The 26,150-nt window shown below is 39.6% G+C and overlaps 1 protein-coding gene and 1 pseudogene across 2 annotated transcripts; one reads left to right on the top strand and one right to left on the bottom strand.

Moving 5' to 3' along the window:
• The window catches only part of LOC116074198, a 31,753-nt pseudogene extending 27,163 nt beyond the window's left edge, over positions 1-4,590 (bottom strand).
• A 4,869-nt stretch (positions 4,591-9,459) lies between these two features.
• Msantd4 (Myb/SANT DNA binding domain containing 4 with coiled-coils) lies at positions 9,460-19,027 on the top strand. Of its 2 annotated transcripts, none has more exons than XM_031346446.1 (3): positions 9,460-9,709; positions 15,681-16,308; positions 16,895-19,027. In XM_031346446.1, exons 2-3 carry the CDS (start codon positions 15,847-15,849, stop codon positions 17,468-17,470), a joined length of 1,038 nt encoding a protein of 345 aa, XP_031202306.1. In that variant the 5' UTR covers positions 9,460-9,709; positions 15,681-15,846; the 3' UTR covers positions 17,471-19,027. The 2 variants fall into 2 exon arrangements, with proteins under 2 accessions (XP_031202306.1, XP_031202307.1); XM_031346447.1 differs by lacking the exon at positions 9,460-9,709 and adding an exon at positions 11,485-11,535.
• Positions 19,028-26,150: the final 7,123 nt, after the last annotated feature.

Raw genomic sequence — 26,150 nt, forward strand, 5'->3', positions numbered from 1 at the left:
AGCAAAAGCACTCTCTGACTTGCTACATTTGGCCTTCCCTTTTAACTAAAACAAAAGGGGGAGATGTAAGGAGCCGGCATTGGCCATGGCAAGATGGCGCCTACTTCCGCTGTCAAATAAACAACTGTTTGCCCATGTACATAGAGAACTGTTTGTGCATGTGCGTAGAGTGAAAAGACGCCATGTCACGGCCCATTCTGGGGCGTCACATAGGGTAATGAGTGAACAGCCAATCATGGGCAGACACTACGCACTATGGTGTATATAAGCAGTGCGGATTACTGGCTCGGTCTCTTTTTCCCTCTGAGAGAGGGCAGTAAACGTGTCGCTGCAGAAGGAACCTAGTGTGTCTGCGTGTCTTCTTCCCAGCGAGATGACTGCGCGGGCTACAATACAGACCCTAAAAAAGCACAAATGCCAGCCCAGGCTACTATACCCAGCAAAATTCTCAGTTACCATAGATGGAGAAACCAAGGTATTCAATGACAAAACCAAATTTACACAATATTTTTCCATAAATCCCCCCACAAGGGATAATAGATGGAAAATTCCAACACAAGGAGGGAAACTATACCCTACAAAAAGCAAGAAATTAGTCTTCTTTCAACAAACCCAAAAGAAGATATCCACACAAATATAATTCTACCTCTAAAAACAAAAATAATAGGAAGCAATAATCACCTTTCCTTAATATCTCTTAACATCAGTGGACTCAATTCCCCAATAAAAAGACACAGACTAACAGACTGGATATGTAAACAGGACCCAAGATTTTGTTGCATACAGGAAACATACTTCAGTGTCAAAGGTAGATACTACCTCAGAGCAAAGGTCTGGAAAACAATTTTCTAAGAAGATGGTCCCAAAACACAAGCTGAACTAACCATTATAACATTGAATAAAATCAACTTACAACCAAAAGTTATCAAAAAAAGATAAGGAAGGATACTTCATATTTATCAAAAAAAAACCTCTCAATTCTGAATGTCTATGCTCCAAATGCAAGGGCACCCACATTCATAAAAGCAGCTTTATGAAAGCTCAAAGCATACATTGCATCTCACACGATAGTAGTGTGAGATTTCAACACCCAATTCTAATCAATGGACAGTTCATGGAAACACAAACTAAATAGAGACACAGTGAAACTCCAAGAATTTATGAACCAAATGGATTTAACAAGTTTTTATAGAACATTTCATCCTAAAACAAAAGAATATATCTTTTCCCCAGAATCTCATGGTACCTTCTCCAAAATTGACCATATAATTGGTCACAAAACAAGCCTCAACAGATACAAGAAGATAAATAATCCTATGCATCCTATCAGATCACCACAGACTAAGGCTGGTCTTCAATAGCAACAAAAACAACAGAAAGCCCACATACATATGGAAGCTGAACAACTCTCTACTCAATGATAACTTGGCCAAGGAAGAAATAAAGATAGAAATTAAAGACTTTAGAATTTAATGAAAATGAAGGCACAACATACCCAAATTTATGGACACAAGGAAAGCAGTGCTAAGAGGAAAACTCATAGTTATGAGTGCCTCCAAAAAGAAACAGGAGAGAGCATACACTAGCAGCTTAAGAGCACACCTGAAAAAGAAGCAAATACACCCAAAATGGCTGGTATAATCAAACTCAGGGCTGAAATCAACAAGTAGAAACAAAAGAACTATACGAAGAGTCAACAAACTAGGAGCTGGTTCTTTGAGAAAATCAACAAGATAGATAAACCCTTAGCCAGACTAACCAGACAGAATAGAGACAGTATCCAAATTAACAAAATCAGAAATGAAAAGGGAGATATAACAACAGAAACTAAGGAAATTTAAAAAATCATCAGATCCTACTACAAAACCCTATACTCAACAAAACTGGAAAATCTGGATGAATTGGACAATTTTCTAGACAGATACCAAATACCAAAGTTAAATCAGGAACAGATAAACCTTGTAAACAGTTCCATAACCCCTAAAGAAATAGAAGCAGTCATTAAAAGTCTCCTAACAACAACAACAACAAAAGCCCAGGACCACATGGGTTTAGTGCAGAATACTATCAGGCCTTTAAAGAAGACCTAATACCAATACTCTTCAAACTATTTCACAAAATAGAAACAGAAGGAACACTACCCAATTCATTCTATGAAGCCACAGTTATACTGTGTATTTTCCCTTGGAGAAGGAATGGTTTTTGTCTAGTCAGGAACTTGTCACAATTTCCTTTCATAGATGACTTCATAGGAGATTTTTTTCTACTTCTATCATGTTTAATGTTGCAAATAGATGTTATAAACTGTTTGAGTGCATATTCCTTTTAGCTTCAGAAATATCATCTATATTTAAGAGCCATTTAACTATTATAAATTATTTTGATGACTTAAAAAAATCAATGCTAAGTTGTATATTTTAAAATATATTTTATTAGTTTAATGAATAAAAAAACATGATGAGAAAAGCACAGCAGTAAACAGAAGTAGAGGAAGTGGAAAGCAAGGACTCGGTTGGATCAAATATGACCTATTAGAACAGTGGGTCATCTGGGAGTGCACATATTCTTGTAGTTTAAGATTGTCAAGGAAGTTGGATAATTCAGCTATATTAAAACACTAAAACAAATATCAAAGACTGACTTGATTTGGGAATGAGAGAGAAATAAAATGATAAATTGATGGTAGTTATTCTTGTCCCCCAGGAGAAGCAGTGTCCAGAGCTTTTAAAAAGTGGCTTGAAATAAGTTGTGACTACTCTTAACAATGCAACAAAATTAATTTAGTTTTCTACATAAAACAAGGAAGACATACACCTTTCTTCATGATATATTTTAAAATAATGTCCAAATCCAGAGACATAATACAAACAAGTGTAATAAAATGGCCAGCAGAAAAAAAAATCAAGTAATGTACTTCTTAATACATGCTTCAGTAGTGTGTAATTAATGACAGAGAAATGTTCCTTTTCTACATTTCTGCCTTATGTTGTCTCCTTTTCCTCATGATTAAAGGGATTGGCACCTTTTTTAGTTTAGTTGTTGTTATTGTCTCATTTTTTTTTCTAATCTTCAGTGTCTTGCTGATATTCTTTTATAGTTCCTAGTAAGGATAGAAAGTTCTGAATTTTTTTTGTTAAATGACAAGCATAAAACCTGCACAAATATATTTCCTTTTAAATATGTTTGTTTTAAAATAATCATGGCTTTTACACTTTGTACACTATAAGATGCCTTCAGGATATAGCAAAGGCAAGAGTCATGTAGAAAAGCAGAGGCATATAAGGTATATAAAGCTGACAGGAACTTGACTCAAAAGCAGAATTAAAAATTTGAAAATAAACAGGATTTATGCACTGCTGAAACCATGATAGAAGTCAAAGAAGTTCACACAGGTCCATGAGGGTAGAAAATTTTATTTGATCATATAGCAGACGTTCAACAAATTTTTGTTGAATGAACAAATCTGGCAGTCACAAGTGGTAAACAATAGACTGATCTATAATTCTAATAATGATATACTGTACATGCTACTATTATAATACTGAGGATAAAGTATTGAAAGCCCAAGTGTACCTAGGAATATTTCTTGTTTCCAGAATGATCATTATTGGCCACAACATATGGACAGAAGACTTGATGCAGACCCTGTGCTTGCCTCTTCAGTCTCTATGAGCCTATGAGCATTGTGCTTCATTGACTCAGTAGGCCATGTTCTTCTGGTGTCCTACTTCGGCTCTGATTTCTACAATCCTTCTGCAATCCTCTCCCATAGATTTAGGCTTTCTCTTCATATAATGTCTGGCTGTGGGTGTCTGCATCAGCTCCCATCTGCTGCCAGAGACTTTCTGATGAGGACTAGACAAGGCACCGATCCAGGAGTATAACAGAAATCATTAGAAATCATTAGAAATCATTTTGTTGTTTTGTTTTTTGTTTGATTTTCTTTTCTTTCTTTCTTTTAAAACACTACTTATGTTTGGTTCTACCCTAGATTTCTGGGCTATCCAGTCTCTAGTTCCTGGACATCCAAGCAGTGTTGGGCATGGGTTCCCTCTTGTGCAAGGGCTTCAAATTAAATTAGACATAGGTTGGATGTTTAAACAAGTTCTGTATCACCATTGCCCCATCACATCTTGCAGGCAGTACAGATTGTTGGTCGGAGGTTTGTGTTTTAGTTGTCCATCTTTCTCTTTCCATAGCCTGCAGACTGCCTTCCCACACCAAAGAGACTAGAACATGGGGGTAAAAGCTCTGTGTGAGCACCACCTGAACCTCTCTTGTCCAATGAGTTGTGTGTATGCTGTCCTTGGCAACTGAGCCAGACTGTCAGTTTTTAAAGGGTAACCCATCTGTTTTTAAATCAACCTGGACTGTTTGGAAATCTCCAAGGGACTCCTTGGCAAACAACTGAATTAAATGCACCCCAGTTCCACCACTGGAACCCTTGCCTGGATGATCAGTTGAGAATCTGTATCTCCATTATGAGGAACCCTCACTTGGATCACCCTCACAGATTCCAGAGCCTTCCCGGTACACTAGGTGTCCATACCATTCCACATGTCCAGCATCTTCAGCCTTCTCTCCCTTCATTCTCACCTTCTATCCCATTTTCTCTGCTACCTGAGCCCTTACTCTTCAATCTCTACCTGTCTGCAGTTGAACTGCAAAATCTATTCAGTTTCTCTTTCCCAGGGAGATCCATGTGTCTGCCTCCCCTCCTAGACTTCTCCTCTTTACTTAAGCTTGATGGGTCTATGGATTGTAGCTTGGTGAACATTTACTTAATTGCTAATATGAACCTATAAGTGAATACATACCATATTTGTCATTCTGAGTATAGGTTACCTAACTCAGGATGATTTTTTTTTTCTATTTCCATCCATTTCCCTGCAATTTCATGGTTTCATTTTTTTTAAAACAGCTAATACTCCCTTTTATTTATTCTTTCTTTTGTTGAGAGATATCTAGGTTGTTTTCAGTTTCTGGATATTATGAATAGAACTGCACTGAACATGGCACAGTAAGTGCCTTTGTGGTAAAATAGAGTGTTCTTTCTTGGGTGGGTGTTTTGTTCCTTGGCTTCAATTTTCTCTGGATTTTCAGGAAGTGTGATGGTTGTAAGCTTCTAATATTAGTTGCCTGATCTGCTGTTGGCTTCTCACTGAATGCCTGCTTGTGTTGGAAGCTGGGATAAAACAATGAGTTGGGGTAAGGAGGTCAGGACGGTATGGTTCCTTGGTTCCACAGGAGAAGTGGTCTGGATAGAATGGAAGCTGCAGTTGGTGATCTTTTGCAGAGCTTGGGAGAAGCCTGAGATATTGGGGAGAGGGGGGTGAGTGTCGGGGGAGCAGAGAGAATGGAGAATCTCCACAGGCAGCCCACCCTGTTTTCTGTGGAGTGGCCTGAGGTTGAGCAGGGAAGGGGTGACTACCTGAGTTGGGGCCTGGGCTATAGCAACCAATAGAGGTAGGAAAGGACAGAAAGGATGGGCTGTGCGATCCACAGGAAGCATGGGCAGGGGGTGGGGGTGGTAGAGGCTAATAAGAGATGGCAGGTAGGAGGTTGGGGTTGGGGGAGGGCTGCAGCTGATGTTCCCCTGCAATTCTAGGGAGAAGCCTGAGGGATTGGGTCTAGGGGAACAGAGTCTCCTCTTTTCATAAGGCACGATTACCTCTATTCAAAGGCTCAGGGAAAGTGGTTTGAAATTTCAGGCAACAGCAGTGCAGACATGGTTTAAATGATGTGCTTCAATCTGTCTGAGCATAAATTAGAAAAGTGGAAGAATACGGAGCCAAGTGGAACAAAACTGAGACTTTCTATTTCCACTAAAAGGTTTTCATTGTGAATCATGTAAGGGTTTATTCTGTTTGTTTGTTTTGTTTTGTTTGTTTGTTTGTTGTTTGTTTTTTAACATGATGGAGAGTGAAACAAATTGCTTTTGTCTGTTGAAGAGCTTTTCTTTTAAAAATAATTCTAAACTTTCCCCACATTTGAGTATTCATATAAATGAGAGCGTTAAAGAAACTGACCAACAAAAGAAAAGTAAAAATGTATTTGTTGAAGCACCTGACTGTTACTATGGTAACACTGAATTTATTTGACATTTAGTGTTTCCATTGTTCTCTGTTGCTATAGTAATGAAACCTTGGATTCTGACACCATTCCAAATTTTATTACAATAAAGCCCTCCTCATCCCCTAAGAAGAATGAAGGGCTGGGGTTATCAATGTACATAATGTATTGGAGTTCTGTTGGCCAGAAAAATATAGAATATGACATACATTTTGCTATACTTCAATCAAGCTGAAAAATGTGCTTAAAAATAAACAGAATTTTTTAAAATTCACAAAGTAGAGTAAATATTTTTACCATCTAAAATTAGATTTCTCTTTAAACAAATGTGAAATATCTTTAAATTATAAATTTAAAATAATTTAAAATTGAACATCCACTACTTATGAAAAAAACGTGTTGGTTTTGTTCCAAGAACAAAACATGGGAAAAGCAGAGTCACAAAACTTAATAAGAACAAAAAATTACTTGAGGATTTTCAGGAACTTTTTGCATTTAAAAAATACTGTATGACTTACTTATCTGCTTTTGAACTCATGATTGAGAACCAGAATATTTTTTCTATCTAGTAAATTATCATCTACACACACACTTTGATTATACATGTTCTAATAATATACATACTCTAATAACTAGAAAGAAATTAGAATGTAAAGTGAGGGAGAGGCAGTAAGAGTAAAATATCAAGCAAAAATGCAGACATTAAAAAAAAGGCTAGTGATGAATTTCCAAGGTGCAGATTATTGGGAATGAGAAAAATTAAGAAAATGAAAAAAGTCTTTTACTGTATGTTTTTTCTCTTTTGAAAGTTTTAGATAAATCAAGTGGTTCAATATAAAAGCACACTACTAGAAGTGATAGAACATGCCTTTCAGAAGAGAGCAGAGTGCAGGGGAGACAACTGTGTGCATCTGGAGACATGGGAATCACAGGTTGATCACTAATAGACAAGGTGAAAGTCATCAATTATAACACCATGAGAACAGAAATTAAAATATTATATGTAAAAGTATGATAATAAAATACTCTTCTAGTTTATCTTTTTATAAACTTAGAATTCTATCAAAACTAATTACAGAATTTCCTACATTTGACTTTTGTTAGCTGTACTTAAATTTCAGGTTTTAGTATCTGGAACTTGTATGTATGAACAGTAGTTTAGTCCATCCAACTTGCTATCACATACATACAGACACACACACACACACACACACAGAGAGAGAGAGAGAGAGAGAGAGAGAGAGAGAGAGAGAGAGAGAGAGAAAGAGAGGGAGGGAGGGAGGGAGGGAGGGAGGGAGAGAGAGAGAGAGAGAGAGAGAGAGAGAGAGAGAGAGAGAGAGAGACTAGGTGGTTTCATCAGTCAATATCCATTTAACAAAATCACCGAGGCTGGAAAGTCCAAGGTCAGTGTGCTGGCAGATACTCTGCCTTGGGAACTGTTTAGATGGTTGTAGTCTAGCTAGGTCCCTATATGGCAGAAAGGGAAAAAGAACATTTCAGATCCTCTTTTTATAGGAGCCCTATCTCCACTTAAGAAGATTCCACTCTCAGAACAGAATTACCTCCAAAGGCCTCATTACCAATCACCCAGGATTAAGATTTCACAATATAAATATGGAAGGTACTAAAATGGTCTACAACAAACAATATATCAGGCAGAAAAAAGACATGTTCAGGTGCTTGAGGAGATAGATAAAAACCCGTATTTATTACTAGGTCACACAGTGCTTTTTCCCCCTACTTCTGTGTCTCTATGTTGTCTTTCCACAGAAAAAAAATTCAGCATATAGTTCTATAGTTGAGCAAATCAAAGAATCCTGTGAGCAATCCTGTCTCTTTCCCTCAAGAACTGTAAACAGTTAAGTTGACAAAGGTGAACTTTCTAGGTAGACTTGGGACCTTGCTGGTATCTGAATTGTGTGTGCTGATCACAGCCTCTTTTACTTCTTGCCAACAAAGAACTTGGGTAAAATACAAAAAAGGTAACTTAACTTACAGATGTAGTATTGCTAGGACTTCCATAGAAATTGGTAAAGAGCTGTAGTAAAGGCAATGGACAACTAAGATAATCCAGAATTTTCAAACCTGCTAAACATTCACTCACTGCAGTGAATTTTGGGGTGGGAACTTTTATATCTGCTCTACAGGATAAAGGTTTCTAGTGTTTATGTTGCTACTGAGGTAGGAGGATTGTAAAGTTCCTGGACAGCTTGCTCTACATAAAGGAGATTCTGCTCCAAAAACCAAAGTGTCTGTATCTCTCACAAAATGGCAAAAGTGAATTTTGTTCTCTTTAGGCAAAATTATAATAAAAATCTTAAAATTGTTCATTGATTTTCAAAGGCCATAGTTCATAAATACTTCATAGTTTATGCAAGTATTATTCTAGAAATAAACATTGATTTGTTATTTATACACATTTTTCATCTATTTACATCTTTTTATAAAAGATTATATGCTAGAAGCTTTGCTATGCAAAGAAGAGCTATAATGGGGAAAATATAGGTTGTGGTTGATCTCACTTGAGCAGGGTTGTCAGAGTCAACAAATAAAAAAAGTGGAATGTCACACTGAAATTATTATTCAAATTTAACTTGACATCCTTTCTTATCTGGCAAACTTATATTGGAGGGATAAATTGAAGTAGCTGCGAAGTAGCTGTAAAGGAAGGGTTACTTTAGAAAATAATTTCCAAAATGAATTCTGATCCTGGAAAAGCCTTCCTGGGTGGAAACACAGCAAGGCAAAGGCACTAAAGAGTTCAGAAGAGCAGTGAAGAACTGGGTGAAGTGAAAAGGGAGACCATGTTGAAAAAGCCTGAGAGAAAAGCAGGATTTTGCACATTAGGAAGAATTTTCCCTGAGAAACTGCAGGTGTCTCAATTTGACTCTAACTTGAAGAGTGGGCTATGGGAGGATGGGTATTAATAATATTCAGGGAGAATTGAAGATTCCTGAAACCGAGGAAGTAGGAAACCAGGTTCAATAACAATGCCAAAGGAGACGTAAACCCCTAGGGCTATGAAGGGATAAAGGGGGAGGAGACGGAGAACGCTGGAAAAACCGCCCACCAGCCAAATGTTCCATTTGATGTAAATAGTAAAAAAAAACGATTCTTTGATTTAAAAACTGCAAAGGCAATGTCGGAGGTCGAGGTCCACGGAGACCGCAGCTAGGTGAGTAGGGGAGGAGGACCCAAGAGTTTCCATTTTTCCTTGGCCTTGTCGAGGGTCAAGGACAGGAGCGGAGTTTGGAGATAGAGCGGCCAGTGCCCTAATCGGGCGGAGCACCGAGGCAAGCCTGTCTCTAGGGACCAATCATTTGCTAGAGCACGCTTGATTGACAGAGTCACGTGGCAAAGAGTGAGTGCCGAACAGGAGGCGAATCACTTCGGGGCGGTGTCCAGGGCACTAACCCGGAACCGGTTTGGGACTCGGTTCCCATTGTGAGACCTGGCCTGAGGCGGGCTCTCAGGTAGAGTGGCAATCCCCCCTGGACAAATGGATTAGCAGCAATCCATGAGCAACAGCCATCTTAGCCAATCGGGGCAGGCAGAAGTTGGTGGGCGGGAACTGCATGAAGCATCTCTTTTCCAGCACCCTCAGGGGCGATCCGACAGAGGTGCCCCGGGGTCGCAGGTGAGTGTTGGGTTGCAGCGGAGCAGCGGGGACTGGGGAGCTCGAGGGACCAGAGAAGACTTGGCTGGGTGGTTCTCTGTGGGGTGTCGCCTCTGTGAGCTTTGGCCTTGGCATTGTAGAGCGCAGGATCCTGAGGCTGGGGAGAAAAGTCCCACTCATAATTGTCACCTGACTAGGGAGACGAAGCAGCTCTGGGCCGCTGTAGAAGAGAGGGAAACCTAGGTAGGCCTATTGCTGACCATTCGGAAAGGAAAAATACCCTCCAAGTTGCCTGGACTACAGTTGGGCGCTGCACCACCTTGACCCCTCCCCCACCGCAAACTCCAGGCTGTGGAATCCCCGTCTTCCAAGAAGCCTCAACTGCACCTTCCCACCGTTACTTCGTAGCACGAGACCCTTAAGCAAACTTAAGTTGTGTTTATCAACTCAAGTTTTAGAGGAAGGAAAATAATTGTCCTGTAATAATATTGGGGGAAGGAAAGTCACTCTTGAAATGAGATTAGAGTGAGATGGGGTGGAGGGAAGTTTGTAGATCTGGAATGCTTTTCTTAACTGCTTAGTGAATTTAATATCTCTTCCCCCTTCCCTCTCTCACCCACCTTCCTTCCTTCCTTCCTTCCTTCCTTCTTTCCTTCCTCTCTCCCTCCCTCCCTCCTTCTCTCCCTCCCTCCCTGCCTCTGTCCCTCTCTCTTTCTCTCTCTCCCCCTCTTTCTTTCTTAATCTAGATTTTATTGCCAGAGTTTTCTCAGATCTATTAGTTGTATGTTAGACAAAAACCTAGAAAGTTCATTTAATCGTTACAACTCACAGTACATCTTTGGTGGTTATGTGAGTGCACTGCACAGCAAGCATTTCTGTTTCTGTACAGTAAAGAATAATTGTGGAATGAAGTCCTCCACAACTTTCCGAATGGTGAGGAAGTCAAGGAAAACAGCTGCTGTCTGGGGTTTGAACACTGGGGGTCTGAGACTTAGTGACTTTGACTATCGAGTTCCTTATTGTAAGAACAGGATGAAAACAATAAAGAGGACATGTTGTACATCAAAAATGGCATAACTGTACATTTTATGACCTGTTCTAACCCTAGCAACCACAAATGGTGCCCCAAATGTAGGGGCTGAGTAAATACTTTTGATGAACTTATTTGGGAGTCCGTGACAGAAAATCCAAACCTCTCATACACAGCATCAAGGTACTAGGAATGGTACAGAAAGACAGACACCTTCATAATCAGCTAGTTTTTACTTTTGTGAATGCAGCTAACAAACTTTACCTCTGGCTATACTGATGCTCGAATGTTCTTTAACTCAGTACTGTCAAGGCTTCAGGTAAAAGCTTTTCCTGGATTAACTGAAGACTGACCAGAATAAGGATTCTCTAGAGTAACAGAACTTCTAGAAAGAATGTATATATACACATATATGTGTATATACATATACACATATGTATATGTAAGAATATATATGAATATAATGAGTCTAATATACATACATATATATATATATATATATATATATATATATATATATATATATATGACTTACAGGCTGCAGTCTAGCTAATCCAACTGTGGCTGGCTGGCTATGAATGGGAAGTCCAAGAGTCCAGTTGCTCAATTTAGGGGGCTGGATGTCTCAGCTGGTCATCAGCATAGTCTGGAATCCCAGACAAGTAGGCTCTAATGATAGTGAAGGAATGGACTAGTGAGATGAGAACAAGCAGGCAAAGAGCATAAGCTTCCTTCCATGTGTCTACATAGGGTTCAGGCAGAAGATGTGGCCCAGACTAGAGGTGGATTTTCTCAGCTCAGATGACGTGGATTAAAGGTGTGTCTTCCTACCTTAAAGATCTGGATTGGAAATAGACTTTCCTACATGAAATTAAGCAAAAATCACTCAGAGATGAACCCTCCATTTTTGGTGTAATGCCAAGCTGACAACCAAGGATAGCCATCCCAGGTTCTGATATCAAGTCCATTGAGGTTAAAAATGCAGTGAAGCGTATTTTATAAATGGCAGTTCATTAGTTCAGCATAGCTCAATCGAAGACAAAGGGATGCCACTTTGTAAACTCTAAATATAGACAGAAGAACTGTCAGGAGGGGTTGGGAAGGCTATGCAGTTTGACAAGAATTACTGAGGAGTTAAAAACACATAGATTCTGGTTAGTTAAAAAGCCTGCTATTTTAACAATGCCATTAGAACAGTCCAGTGAGTAAACTGATCTTGAATTTTGAGAGTAGCAAAATCTGATGCTTTATACTGCACAAGAGTCTATTGTTAATAGCAGTCATTATTTTATTAAAGACCTTGTATACAATATTTCAGTAATATATTTCTCTATATAGGAAGAAAGTTCCTTGAATTGAAAAGAAGTATTACTTTTTACAGTTACATTTTTCTCTTTTGGTACAATTTCTCAGTAAACTATAGGGTTTTACTAATCCAGCGTTAAAGAGTGGCTGGTATTAGGCCTCAATCCAGTTTTCTTACTTTAATTCCCGACATGTTTCCTTTTGATTTCTATCCTTCATAAGTCTATTGTTGTATATGGCCCAAATTGTTATTTCCTTTTCAAAATCTGTTTTGGATGCTATTAAAGATTTCTGAGTCTGGAAACTCCATATAGTTTGTTTCTATTCTAATAATCTTCATGTATTAGGGTTAATGATCCAGTAAAGAACTAGTTATGTGCAGGTCCATACTAAGACATAACAATGGTAGCTGATACTTGTGAGCTTATTGTATCTTAGTCATCATCGGTTCATTAGATTATCACTTTTAATCTTTAAATGCTATGAGTGGTATTGTCTCATTTATCAGCTAGTAGACATGTATGTAAAGCTCATTTACTTGAGACCAAAGGGACTTTAAGTGATATACTGGCACACAACTCTGCATAGTAAAAACTGTTCACAACTTTCAGCTTCTGGACTCTATTCTGATTCTTCTGTGTACCTTTCATGCCTCCAGTTAACTAGGTTATAAGCTAGTTGATAGAAGGAATAATATATTCATGATTATTTTTTCATGCCTCTAAGAATATAATTGATTATAATACAGATTGGTAGTATAGCACCGTATCAAGGACTTCAGGAACTAGAGACTTGGTTCATTCAGTAAAATGCCTGCTGCAGAAGCATGAGGACCTGAGTTCTATTCCTGATACCCAGCTGTCCCAGAAAGTAAAGTAGAGAGTGATGGAGGAAGGACTCAACATTCGAAAACCCATGCATTAGTGTGTGTATGCGTGTGTACACACACACTCACACATTTAGCGGACTTTGGAGTGAAGGCTTTCTGAGGATGTATTTGATTCTGAAGACAGAAGGGTAGACACCATGGGTGTTGGAAAGATATGCTAGAGGAAGGAATATATGGTAATAGTGCTAAGACAGTGACTGGGACTTCAGTAGCTGTGCAGTTCAGTATAGTAGCATATAGTAACATGTTAGCATTGAGCATAAAAATGATTAGTCCAAGTAGAGTCAAAAATGAAAACTATATTCTGGGTTTAGAGTAGAGATAAAACTCTGTGGTAAAAGACTTGGCTTTCACACACGACGGAGTCTACATCCAATTCCAAGCACTGGGTTTACATAATATTGGTTTGAGATTATTTATATAAAAAAAATGCAACATTCCTTAATAGCTTAAATGAGTTTTATATTGAAGCTATTTTGGATAAACTATAATTTATTTATACTTGTTCTCTGATATGGCTGTCATGAAGTTTAAAACGGAGCATAAAGCTATGTTGTAGGATTTAGAGCAGTTTCACAGTGAATGGTGCTATGCTTGTGTATGTACGTGCACTCACGTTTGCTGGAGGGAGTGGCCAGAGAATAATGATGTACGGACGGGGCTCTCGAAGAGGAAGAAAGGAACAGTAGGGCAGGGTTAACTTATCTTTGGTGCTGTAGTAGGCCTCCTCTGGCAGGGTTTTAAGCAGTTTATGTTTGATGAATGAGTTTTTATTCAGTTTGACGATGGGTATTCCAGTTGTCTCATCTAGTCAGAATTTCCATAGAGGTTGGGATAATTGTCAAAATACATTCTCCTTGTAAAAACGTTATTCTCCAAATAGCTATTTTAAAATCTGGATTAGCTTAGCTTGCATTTTTTGAGTTCCCAGTAAACAGGACTTAAAAGTAGATATGATCTCTGTATCATTCTAGTAGGCATTTTTCTTTCTAAAAGTAAATTGACCTTTTAGGTGCTGTAAGCCCTTTATGACAAAAGATGCCTTTCTTAATCATCTCTGAAAGGAAATCACTTAGCATCTATAGGCCCCACATCATGCCTTGCTTTCTCTATATGTTTTTTGGTGGTGGGGGGGAGCTTGATTTTTGGCTTTGAGATGGGTTTTTATTCTGTTGTCCAGTCTGGCCTCCAACTACTGGGTTTAGCTGATCCTTCTTCCTCAGTCTAAGTGGGTTTTTATTGATGGTGATGTGCTCTAGACCTTATATGCCTTATTTGTTAACACCCTGTACATGTCTGTTCAGTTTGTGAAAAGCAGTGAGTACAAAATAAGATACCATGTCACTTTAGAATGTGCACTGGAAGCTGGTCATGGTGGCTCATGCCTGTAATCCCAGTACTTAGGCTAGCCTGGGATGGATGGATGGATGGATGGATGGATGGATGGGCAGGTCTAGTCTCCTGTATATTTTAAAATGCATATTTTTTGCTGAATCTCTGCTAAGCAGCATATAATTTTAAAAGTGAAATCATACATGGGGAGGTTAAGTTTTTTAAGCCATAGTTATTCAGGCTGATCTAGGATTCATTTTCATTCCATCTCTCCTTTTTAATCTCCCCTTTCTCCACACCCCCACCTCCACCCCACCCCAGTACTGAAGGTAGAGCCCAGGGCCTTGCACATGCTAGGGCACTGCTCTGCCAATGAACTGCATTTTACCTTGAGAAGAAGGCCCACTTTGTATCCAGGCCTGAAATGTGGCTACCTCTGAGTCTGAGTGAGTCTCACTTGCATTCATGCTGCAGGGCTAGTGTTCTACCCCAGGGGTCTGACTCCAGAATCTGCTCTTAACAATACCACATACTGTCTTTCAACAGTAATTTAGAAATAGTTTTTCTTAAATTGTATTCAAAAAAGGCTTTTATCTGACTGGAAAGGTACTGTGGGCATGCTGGCCTTGATTGTCCATTCTGATTCACTGGACTTTAGTTACCGTTAGATAGCTGTAGACATGCTGTGTGTTTTACAGATAGCTGTAGACATGCTGTGTGTTTTACAGATAGCTTGCTTGCAGTCCTCTTGGTTTTGCAGACTTGGTTCTTTCTGTGTATTTGTGAAACTGACAGGGAGTTTTGCAAGTTCATTTCTGCACTTCAGAACATTCAATTCTCTGGACTCTGTTTCTGACTGTTTCTTTGGAAAGTGGCTCTTCGGAAGGATATTGTTCCTTAAAGATGGCAGGAACTAAAACATATGATGGACATATTTTTGGTGATATTATTAAATATGCACAGTTGATTAGAGATCCTTGAGAGCTAGAAAAAATACCGAACAAGGTTCTACATGGTAACAAAATGCTTTGTTGTTAAATTTTAAAAAATGAGGAATTAGCATTTACTTGTAACACTGTAAGAGTGGGCTCAAACAGTGGTAGACTTAAATATTTCCTGATTCAATTTAGCCTTGTACATTTGCTTTATTTTTGCTTCAGAAAGGGGTATATCCTTTGTGTTTTGAATTCATGCCAAAATATTTTCACATAAATGAGCCCAAATTGTGAACTTTGTTCAGATAAACTGAGGGAGAATCCAATTTCACAGGCTATATGAGCCATGGTTGGTAACCAGTGGTTTCAAGCTGTGTTTAGACAGGTAGTGTTGTTGTTGTTGTTTATGATGGTGGTGGTGTTTAGTAATACAGGTTACTGGTTGCAGTATGTTGTGTGAGTTATACATTGATTGATATATTTTTTTTTTTTCTCCTTTAGGTATCTAACTGGCCTCCAGGACTAGATAATTGGAAATCTCAGTGATTTGAACTAAGAGCCAACAAGGGATTTTTTTGTTTGTTTGTTTGTTTGTTTGTTTTGGCACACTCTTCTCATTCTTTGCACAGTTCTTTTTGCTGTTCAAATCTGCACTGAATTTTTAAAAATGAAGCAATTGAAAAGGAAAAGGAAAAGCAATTTTAGTGTTCAGGAAACTCAGACCCTTTTGAAAGAAATTACCAAGAGGAAGGAAGTCATTTTTTCCAAGCAGCTGAACACAACGATAAACGTGATGAAGCGCATGGCCTGGGAAGAGATCGCACAGTGTGTGAATGCTGTGGGAGAAGGAGAGCAGAGGACAGGCACGGAGGTGAAGAGGCGCTACCTGGATTGGCGCGCACTCATGAAAAGGAAGAGGATGAAGGCCAACATGAAGCTGGTTGGTTCTGGGTTTCCTCTGCCCACATCTGATCTAGATGACTCTCTTACTGAAGAAATAGATGAAAAAATTGCCTTCCGAAATGATGCAAATTTTGAGTGGCAGAATGTGACAGATTTCCGGGACGCAGGTGGATCCTTAACGGAGGTCAAAGTAGAAGAAGAGGAAAGGGATCCTCAGAGTCCGGAAGTAAGTGGTAACCTGTGATGCGTGTTTTCTTTATCAGTGATCCAGACGTGCTGAGGAAGATCACAGGCAACAGATAACAACCCTTTGGTTTTCTCCTGGTGACCAGTTCTCTCAGCTAAATGTAATCAATTACCTCAGTGATACATGTTAGTGACATTAGGTACTTTAAATAATCGTAATAGTTCAAATTAAGTAGTTCTATGTGATCAAACAGCCTAGAAAGCCATCAAAAAGTATTGAGGCAGGTCTGGGGAGAAGGTTTAGTGTGCAAGTGGCACAAGCCTGACATCCCTGCAACTTCCCATTAAAGCAGAATGCTGTGGCATGCATCTGTAACCCCAACACTGCTGTGACAGACCTAGGAGAATAGACCTGAAACCTCCAGTCCACTAGCTTCAAGCTTGCCTCATGGTAAACAAGAAAAACCCTGCTTTGTGCTCTGGCCCACATTGTCCTGCACTTACATATACATACATGTACACAAATAAGTAAGAAATGAAATAATAATAATTAAAAGGCCAGTGATGGAGCAAACTGATAATGACAAAAGCAAATACTAAATTAGTATTTTTTTCTTTTCTGTCAGTTTGAGATTGAGGAAGAGGAAGAGATGCTGTCATCTGTCATACCAGATTCCAGGAGGGAAAATGAGCCCCCTGACTTCCCTCACATTGATGAGTTTTTCACCCTCAATTCCACACCATCCAGACCCACCTATGATGACCCCCATCTGCTCATGAACATAGAGAAACAGAAGCTGGAGCTGGAGAAACGCCGTCTGGATATTGAGGCAGAAAGGCTGCAGGTGGAAAAGGAGCGGCTGCAGATAGAGAAAGAGCGTCTGCGTCACCTGGACCTGGAGCACGAGCGCCTGCAGCTGGAGAAGGAGAGGCTGCAGATCGAGAGAGAGAAGTGGAGGCTGCAACTGGTCAGCACCGAGAAACCGGCCCTAGAGAACGAACTCGGCCAGGGCGAGAAATCCATGCTGCAGCCCCAGGACGTCGAAGCAGAGAAGTTGAAACTGGAGCGGGAGCGCCTACAGCTGGAAAAAGATCGGCTGCAGTTTTTGAAGTTTGAAACAGAGAAGCTGCAGATAGAAAAGGAGCGCTTGCAGGTGGAGAAGGAGAGACTGAGGATTCAGAAAGAAGGGCATTTGCCATGACTGTTCTTGGTCATGGGCTTCGCAAACGTCTATGAACTGTAGCTTCCCCATGAGTTCATGTAAAGGTGGTCCTGGATTAGCGACCCCATCACCACCCCGGTTTAATGTCAGTGTTTAGGAAAATAATAGGAATACATTGGTAGCTGTGTGCTTCAGTAGTGTATTATATAAACGCTCTGCCCAACATAAACAGAATAGCAGAAGGTCTGCTAGACACTTCTACATTAGTAATACTGCATAAAGTTCTGTCTTATTTGTGCACCCCATGTTTACAAAATGATGTCTACAGTCAAGTTTCTATCCAGTGATTCTTTAGTGGAGTTTGGGCTCCCAGAAGACATTTGGGATTGTGGGATGTTTTTTAGTGATCAGAGTAAATAGGTGTAGGCTGCTACCAGTCTCAGTAGAGGCTACAGGTTCTGCTATATGCCATATGCTATGTTTAGCATAATTGTCACAGGAAAGAATTGCCCAGTCCAAAATGTCCTTAGTGCCAAGTTTGAAAAACCGTACAATGGCCTGTGTATCTTTATAGCTATGTTCTACAGTTTTAGAATATTAAAACTTCAGATATTTATGTGGTTAGATACTTAAATGGCCAAAACCGTTTTAACTGTGAGACATTACTGTGTAGTATATTGAATATAGGGAGTGGTGGAGATCGTAGGTCCTTTAATCAAGTGGTATTGTCTATCAGTAGACTGAGAACTAGAAACCTGGGACCATCTGAGATTGTTTAAAATGTGTCATTTTGAAAGGCAGTCACCTTAAAGAATCAACACATGACTGAGAAGCTTTAGTTCCTCCTTTGAATCTGTTGTCATAGTTTGAACACAGAACTTACCATTTCAGTCATGTACTAAAGTGTTATGTAAGAGAATGTCAGAAGCTAGTAAAAATTATACTAGTGCCAAAATGGTGACAGTAGTCCATGATGTGGAACCCAATGAACTGTTGACTGATTTTTAAGTGAAGAATAGTCATTTGACACTGAGAGATGGAATATGCTCTGCATCAGTGTCAATGGTGTTGAAATGAGAGTAGTAACTGTGTTATGGTTAGGGGAAACCTCGTTTAACTTAAAATCTACAGGAGTCTGTGAAAAGGTATCTTCTTACTCCAGAGTCTGAAGTTCAGAGAAATCCTGCAGAAGGGAGCCAGCTGGTACTTCATATAGTGGTGTGTTTTTGTCTCTACCCCTTTTGGATGGCTAAACTTGGGAATTCTAAAAGCAGAGGGTGGACTTCCCCTGATGATTTGCCCACGCTGTCCTGATTGTGGTTTATCACAGTAAAGTACTTTCTGATGCACAACAAAGTTGCAAACAGTTGCTCGAATTCACTTTGTGTTTTCTGTTTTCTGGGGCTGATAGCTTTAATACAACACTTCTGTTGACACACTACCTTGATTCTGTATTCTTTGTTAATTTAAGAATGGCTAGAAACCATGATTGGATATAGGTATGCAAAGGGAAATAATACCCATGACTACTTATTCTGATTTTGACATAGTGTTATTTTTTTATAATTCTATTAAATACTTCTACCTTAGAAATCAGTTTTCCTGTCTGAAAGTTTATCATTCAGAGATATATGTTATTCAGCATGGGAGAAAACCCTACAAGGAATGGGTTAGGAAACCTATGCACTAGATTTTGAACTACACACCAGACATATGATTTACATCTACCCCATCCCCTTTCAATTACCCCTTGTAATTGAAAATAATTTTTTTATTCAGTATATTTTGATCATGGTTTCCCCTCCCCTTCTCTTGATGCTCCCTACCTCCCCACCAATCCAATTTGTTTCTCTCCCTAGAAAATGAACAGGCCAGTAAAAAGACAAATGAGATTTTTAAAAAGCAAACAGAAGACAAACAGAAAAAAGACAAACAGAAGAAAAAGAAAGTGCACCAGAAACAAATACTCATGTAGAGGTACACATACATGCACATATCCTTACAAACAAAATTGGAAACTATAATAAACAAAAAAAAATAAGGAAAAAATACAAATACAGCCCTATGAGATAAAACATGTCCAACAATATCATTGTTTGGTGTTGGCCATCCACTGCTGGACTTGGGCCCTACCCTTAGGTATGGTGAGTATACCCATTGCTAGTCCCTTATGGAAGTCCAATTCTTTTGTTGCTAGCAGTTATCAATTGGAGATAGCTTCTTAGTTAGGGATGTGTCTCTGTCCCCTCTCAGCACTAGAGCCCCATTTGCTTTGGATCTGTGAAGGATGCATAGTAGCCTGCTACCAAGTAAGTTCATACATAGAGAGGGATTTGATGGAGACATTCTGTTTACAACTAAGTTTTCCAAAGTCTCTCAGGCTCTGCACATTGTCCATTTTGGGTCTCTGTATTTGTTCCCAACTGTCCCCTGGGGAAGCATCTCTGATGGTGGTTGATCAAAGCACTGATCTCTGAATAGAGCAGAATGTCATTAGGAGTCATTTTATTGCTACATTCCTTTAGCACAGTAGTTCACAACCACCCTAATATTGTGACCCTTTAATATAGTTCCTTATGTTGTTGCAACCCCCAACCATAAAATTATTTTTGTTACTTCATAACTAATTTTGCTACTGTTATGAATTGTAAATGTATTTGAGGATAGAGGTTTGTCAATGGAGTCATGACCTACAGGTTGAGAATCACTGCTTTCAAAGAACAGTAGTATCTGGGTTTCCCCTAGGTTGATGGCCTCCTTAGACGCGGGACCTTGGCTACCCTAGCAGTGTCAGGTGTACATGCCATCCCATGAATTAGGCCTATAATCCAACCAGACAGGGATTGCTTACTTGTGCCACAGCATATCATGCAGACAGGTCACTATTGTAGATCACACTGTTTGGAGCTGGATTGATGGTTAGCTTTCTCCCCTGGTAATGTGCAGAGTACATTCCAGTACGATGAACACTAATCAATAGAGGTGACAGCTCTAGTAAAGCACCAGCTCTATATCTCAGTATTCAAAGAGATATGTTGTAGGCGTCATCAGGGCCTTATTGTCAGGTTATGGAGAGCTTTCAGTAGCCTTGGCAATAGCCTGAATTGTTTGGGGATTCCCTGAGGCCTCTTTGGCCAATAACTCAATTATCTGTACCTGATTCCTGGCACTAGAATTTTAACTAGTATGGGGCGGTGAGCTGTGCACAGACAGCCTGGTCTAGCACAGGTCTTGAACTCCAGTGACCCTAGGAGATGGCAGGTGTTTGGACACACTTCCTGGGACCCTGGCTCCTGTAGCAGCTACAGGCTCCCATAGCCCCCTGCAGAGAGGTGTGTGGCCATAAGTAGGCAAAGCCCCAAGCTCCGGGTATTCTGTCTGGACTTCAGCTCTACAGTTACCCGGCAACAGCCAGGTATGTTCCTCCCACAGTTATCTGGCAACAGCCATGTAGCCCTGGCCCACTATAAAAGGGGCTGTTCCCTCCTCTCTCTCTTATACTCTTAATTCTCTTGTCCTTCACTTGCTCCCTTTCTCCCCCTTTCTCCTTCTTACCCCCCACCGCCCACGTGGCCATGGCTGGCCTCTACTTCCCTACTCTCTCCCTCTCTCTGCCCTTCTCCAATAAATACCTTAAAACCATGGACTGCCTCTTCTCAGCAGGTCTTCCCCTAACAAGCCCCATGTCTTACCTCCCGCGGCTGGGAGACCTCTCTGTGTTCTCAGCCATGGTCTCCACCGAGCTAGCTGCCCACCAGAACATGCCGAGCACTCTCATCACTAGGTAACCAGCTGGAGCTCTCCTCCTGCTCTTTTCCCTTTGGTCCCAGGCCAGAGTCCACCCCTGGGCCTGCCTGCTCCATTCTCAGCTCTCCCAAGGCAAACAGTGGTGTCTGGAATGTCCGAGAGCCTGAGAATCTGTGGTCCTCAGACTCCATGCAGGCCTGGGGACCCCAGTCAACTCCGGCAGGTTCTACAGGGACCCCAGACTGCGCCTTCCCCACCTCTGGAGCGGGGTCCTGCCTCATAGCCCTATGCCTGCCCAGCAGTGCCATGGGAGTGTGCATAATCAGACTTCCTGCATCCAGCCTCGCCCAGAGGCCTGAGCCCTGGGCCTGATGCAGGACCCCATTTTTAACCCACAGGTTCGGTGGAGTTGGGGCTTTGTTTACCCCATTACTTGGTGATTCCATTTAGATTCCTTTTATGGATTTTTATATATACTTAAAAAACTATAATAGGTATCTGTGTGGCCCTTGACGTTGTCCTTCGTTTTAGCTGTCCTTCCTGTCTTCTCTCTCTAACCTTCCTTTTCCCTCTTCCTCTCTTTTTAATCCTCCCATTCCAACCACCTCTCTTCCAGCTCTCCATAATTGTATATTCTATCCATTTTCTCAGGAAGACCTTTTCTCCCCCTAGTCCCTTATTCTATACTAACCTCTATAGGTATGTGGATCATGACATGCCTATAGAAGGCTTAAACGCTAGCTTCCAAATATTAGCAAATACATATTGTATTTGTCTTTTGGGGTCTGGATTACCTCACTCAGAATGGTTTTTTATTTCTGTTTACGTCCTTTGACCTGTGAATTTCATGATTTAACCTTCTAACATTTGAGTAATGATGTTACATTGGGCTAATGAACCACAATTTTAAAAAAGATTTTATTTATTTTTTGTGTATGAGTACATTAGTACACTGTAGCTGTGCAGATGGCCGTGAGCTATCATGTGTGTGGATGCTGGGCATTGAACTCAGGACCTCTGCCGGCCTGCTTGCTCCGGCCCTGCTCGCTCTGGTGTAATTCACTGTAGCTGTCTTCAGATGCACCAGAAGAGGGCGTCCGATCTCATTAGAGGTGGTTTTTTATCACTCTGTAGACCAGGCTAGCCTCGAACTCAGAAATCTGCCTGCCTCTGCCTCCCAAGTGCTGGAATTAATTGTGAGCCACCATGTGGTTGCTGGGATCTGAACTCAGGACCTTCGGAAGAGCAGTCAGTGCTCTTACCCGCTGAGCCATCTCGCCAGCTCATGAATCACATTTTTATTATCCATTTATCTGTTAATGACATAGGCTATTTCCAATTTCTGGTTATTATGAATATAGTAGTAATGAATATGGTGTCTCTGAGGTAGAGTCAAGTATCTTTTGCGTATATTCTTAAGAGTGGTATAGTTGGATCTTGGCATAGATTGTTTCCTATCTTCCTGAGGAACTGCCATAATGACTTCTATGGTGGCTATATGAGTTTGCTCCTTGCCAATGAACTTTTATTTGTTTTGTTTTGTTTTGTTTTGTTTCTTAGTCATCCTGACATAAGTGTAAGATGAAATCTCACAGTAGTTTTGATTTCCATTCCTCTGGTGGCTAAGGACATTGGACATTTCTTTATTTGTTTCTCAACTATTTACATTTCCTGTATTGGAAATACTCTGTTTAGATCTCATTGGGTAATTACTTATTGGGTAATTTCTTTTCTATATATCTCAGTTTTAGCCTTCTACTAAATGTGGATTAGGGAATATATTGCATTGTTTGAATGATGGTGTCCCTTGCTATACAGTATTATGAGGTCCCACTTATTGTTGATCTTAGTGCCTGTGTTGACTATGTCCTTTTTTTGTACCAACAAGTTCAAGGCTTTTTCTTCCTTTCTCCTCTATCAGGTAAGGTTACGATATTTTTGGAGTTGAGTTTTGTGTAGAGTAATATGTATGTATCTATTTGGATTCTTATACACGCAGACATCTAGTTTGAATAGCATTATTTGTTGAAGATGCTGTCTTTTTTCCAGTTTATGTTTCCAGCTTTGTTCTTAAAATTAAAGTGTTCATAGGTGTGTGGACTTATGTCTGAATCTTCAATTTGATTCCATTGATCAATAGGTCTGTTTTTGTGCAAATGCACAAAATTTCAAATGTACTGTTTTTATTACTATAGCTTTATAGAACAACTTGAAATTCAGTATGGTCATATCTCCAGCAGTTCAATTATCACTCAGGGATGTTTTTAGCTGGCATCTGCTTTTGTTTTTCCATATGAGGTTGAGTGCTGTTCTTTAAAGGTTTTATAAACAAATGTGGTAGAATTTTAATGGGAATTGAATTGAATTTTTGGTAGAATGGTCATTTTACTGCATTAATCCTACTAATCCATGAACATGGGAGATCTTTTTATCTTGTGATATCTACTTTAGTTTCTTTCTTCAATGACTTGAGGGTTTTTTTTTTATTTTATTTAATCTTTCTTTTTAAATTATACTCCAGATTTTATTCCCCTCCTGGTCCACCCTCCAACTGTTCCACATCCCATACCTCCTTCCCACCAGCTTTGGTTTTGTTGATTCTTTGTCTTGTTCTCTGTTTCTATTTGGTTGATTTCTGCCCCGGGTTTGACTTTTTCCTGCCTTCTACTCCTCTTGGGTGTGTTTACTTCTTTTTGATCTAGAACTCTCAGGTGTGCTGTTAAGTTGCTAGGGCAAGATCTCTCTAATTTCTTTGCCAGGGCACTTAGTGCTATGAATTTTCTTCTCAGCACTGCTTTCATTGTATCCCATAAGTTTGGGTATGATGTGTCAACATTTTCAATAATTCCAGGAAGTCTTTAATTTCTTTCTTTATTTCTTCCTTGACTGACTCATCATTGAGTAGAGAATTGTTAAGCTTCCATGTGTATGTGGGATTTCTGTTGTTTGTGCTGCTATTGAAGACCAGCCTTTTGCCATAATGATATGGCAGTATGCATGGGATTATTTCAATCTTGTATCATTTGAACATAGTTTTGTGACCAATTATATGGTCAGTTTTGGAGAAGGTATCATGAGGTGCTAAGAAGAAGGTCTATTCTTTTGTTTTAGGGTGAAATGTTCTGTAGATATCTGTTAAATCCATTTGGTCCGTAATATCTATAAGTTTCACAATGTCTCTATTTAGTTTCGATTTCAATGACCCGTTCATTAGTGCTAAATCTAATCTGGGGTGTTAAAGTCTCCCCCATTATTGTGTGGGGTTCAATATTTTTTGAGCTTTAATAAAGTTTCTTTTATGAATGTGGGTGCCCTTGCATTTGAGACATAGATGCTCAGAATTGAGACTTTCTCTTGGTGCATTTTCTCTTTGATGAATGCGAAGTATCCTTCATCATCAAGCTTGATACCTTTTGGTTGAAAGTCTATTTTATGGATATTAGGATGGCAACTCCACCTTGTTTTCTTGGGATCATTTGCTTGGAAGATGTTTTCCAGACTCCTACTCTGTGATTCTGTTTGTCTTTGTTATTAAGGTGTGTTTCTCATGTGCAGCAAAATTCTGGATCCTGTTTGCGTATCCAGTCTGTTAGCTTATGTCTTTTTATCAGTGAGTTGAGTCCCTTAATACTGACAGATATTAAAGACAGATGTCTGTTATATACTGTTATGTTTGTTTTTATAAGTGGCTTTAGGTGCATATGGTTCACTCTTTTTGACTTTGTTGTCAGATGCTTAATATCTTGTCTTTTCTTTGGTGTAGGTATCCTCCTTGTGTTGGAGTTTTCCTTCTAGGATCCTCTGTAGGGCTCAATTGGTAGACAGATACTGTTTGAATTTGGTTTTGATCTGGAATATTTTTGGTTTCTCCATCTATGTTGGTCGAGAGTTTTCTTGGATATAGTAGCCTGGCCTGACATTTGTGTTCTCTTAGAGTCTGCATGACCTCTGACTAGGTTCTTCTGGCTTTTAGTGTCTCTGTTGAGAAGTCTGGTATAATTCTGATAGATCTATTTTTTGTATGTCACTTGGCCTTTTTCCCTTGCAGTTTTTAATATTCTTTCTTTGTTCTGTGGGTTTAGTGTTTTGATTACTATGTGATGAGAGAATTTTCTTTTCTGGTCCCAGTCATTTGGTGTTCTATAGGCTTCTTGTACCTTTATGGCCAGCTCTTTCTTTAGGTTGGGGAAGTTTTCTTCTATGATTTTGTTGAAGATATCTTGAGGTCCTTTGAGCTGGGAATCTTCATTCTCCTCTATTCCCGTTATTATTAGATTTGGTCTTTTCATTGTATCCTGAATTTCCTGTGGATATTTTGGGTTAGGAGTTTTTTTTTTTTATGTTTTTATGAATTTTCTTTGACAGTTGTATTAATCTCTTCTAGCTTATCTTCTACACCTGAGATTTTCTCTTCTATCTCTTGTATTCTGTTGGTGATGCTTACATCTATAATTCCTGACCTCTTTCCTAGGTTTTCCATTTTCAGGTTTTCCTCCATTTGTGTTTTCTTTATTGTTTCTACTTCTACTTTTAGGTCTTCAACTGCTTTATTCAATTCCTTCACCTGTTTGATTGTGTTTTCCTGCATTTTTAAAAAGGGATTTATTCATTTCTTCTTTAAGGGGTTCTACCTGTTTACCTGTGTTTTCCTGTATTTCTTTCATTGAGTTATTTATATCCTCCTTAAGGGACTCTATTATCTTCATGAGATGGGGATTTTAGGTCAGCTTCCTGATTTTCAGTTGTATTGATGTATTCAGGGCTTGCTGTGGTAGGAGAACTGAATTGTGAAGATGGCCATGTATATGGGTTTCTGTTGCTTATGGTCTTGTGCTTGCCTCTTGCCATCTGGTTATACCTGTGTTTGCTGGTCTGGATGACTATGTCTGTCATCTGCCTCTTTTGTCCCTGAGTTACTTCAGGTCTCCTGGTAGGCCTATGGCCCTGGCTGTAGCAGACCTCCTGTGGGGCC

Source organism: Mastomys coucha, unplaced genomic scaffold, assembly GCF_008632895.1.
Source record: "Mastomys coucha isolate ucsf_1 unplaced genomic scaffold, UCSF_Mcou_1 pScaffold24, whole genome shotgun sequence".
Classification (NCBI taxonomy): domain Eukaryota; kingdom Metazoa; phylum Chordata; class Mammalia; order Rodentia; family Muridae; genus Mastomys; species Mastomys coucha.

Coding starts and splice junctions, on each gene's coding strand:
- Msantd4 (XM_031346446.1), top strand. CDS start 15,847: ATGAAGCAATTGAAAAGGAAAAGGAAAAGCAATTTTAGTGTTCAGGAA. Junction 16,309..16,894: donor GGGATCCTCAGAGTCCGGAA/GTAAGTGGTAAC, acceptor CTTTTCTGTCAG/TTTGAGATTGAGGAAGAGGA.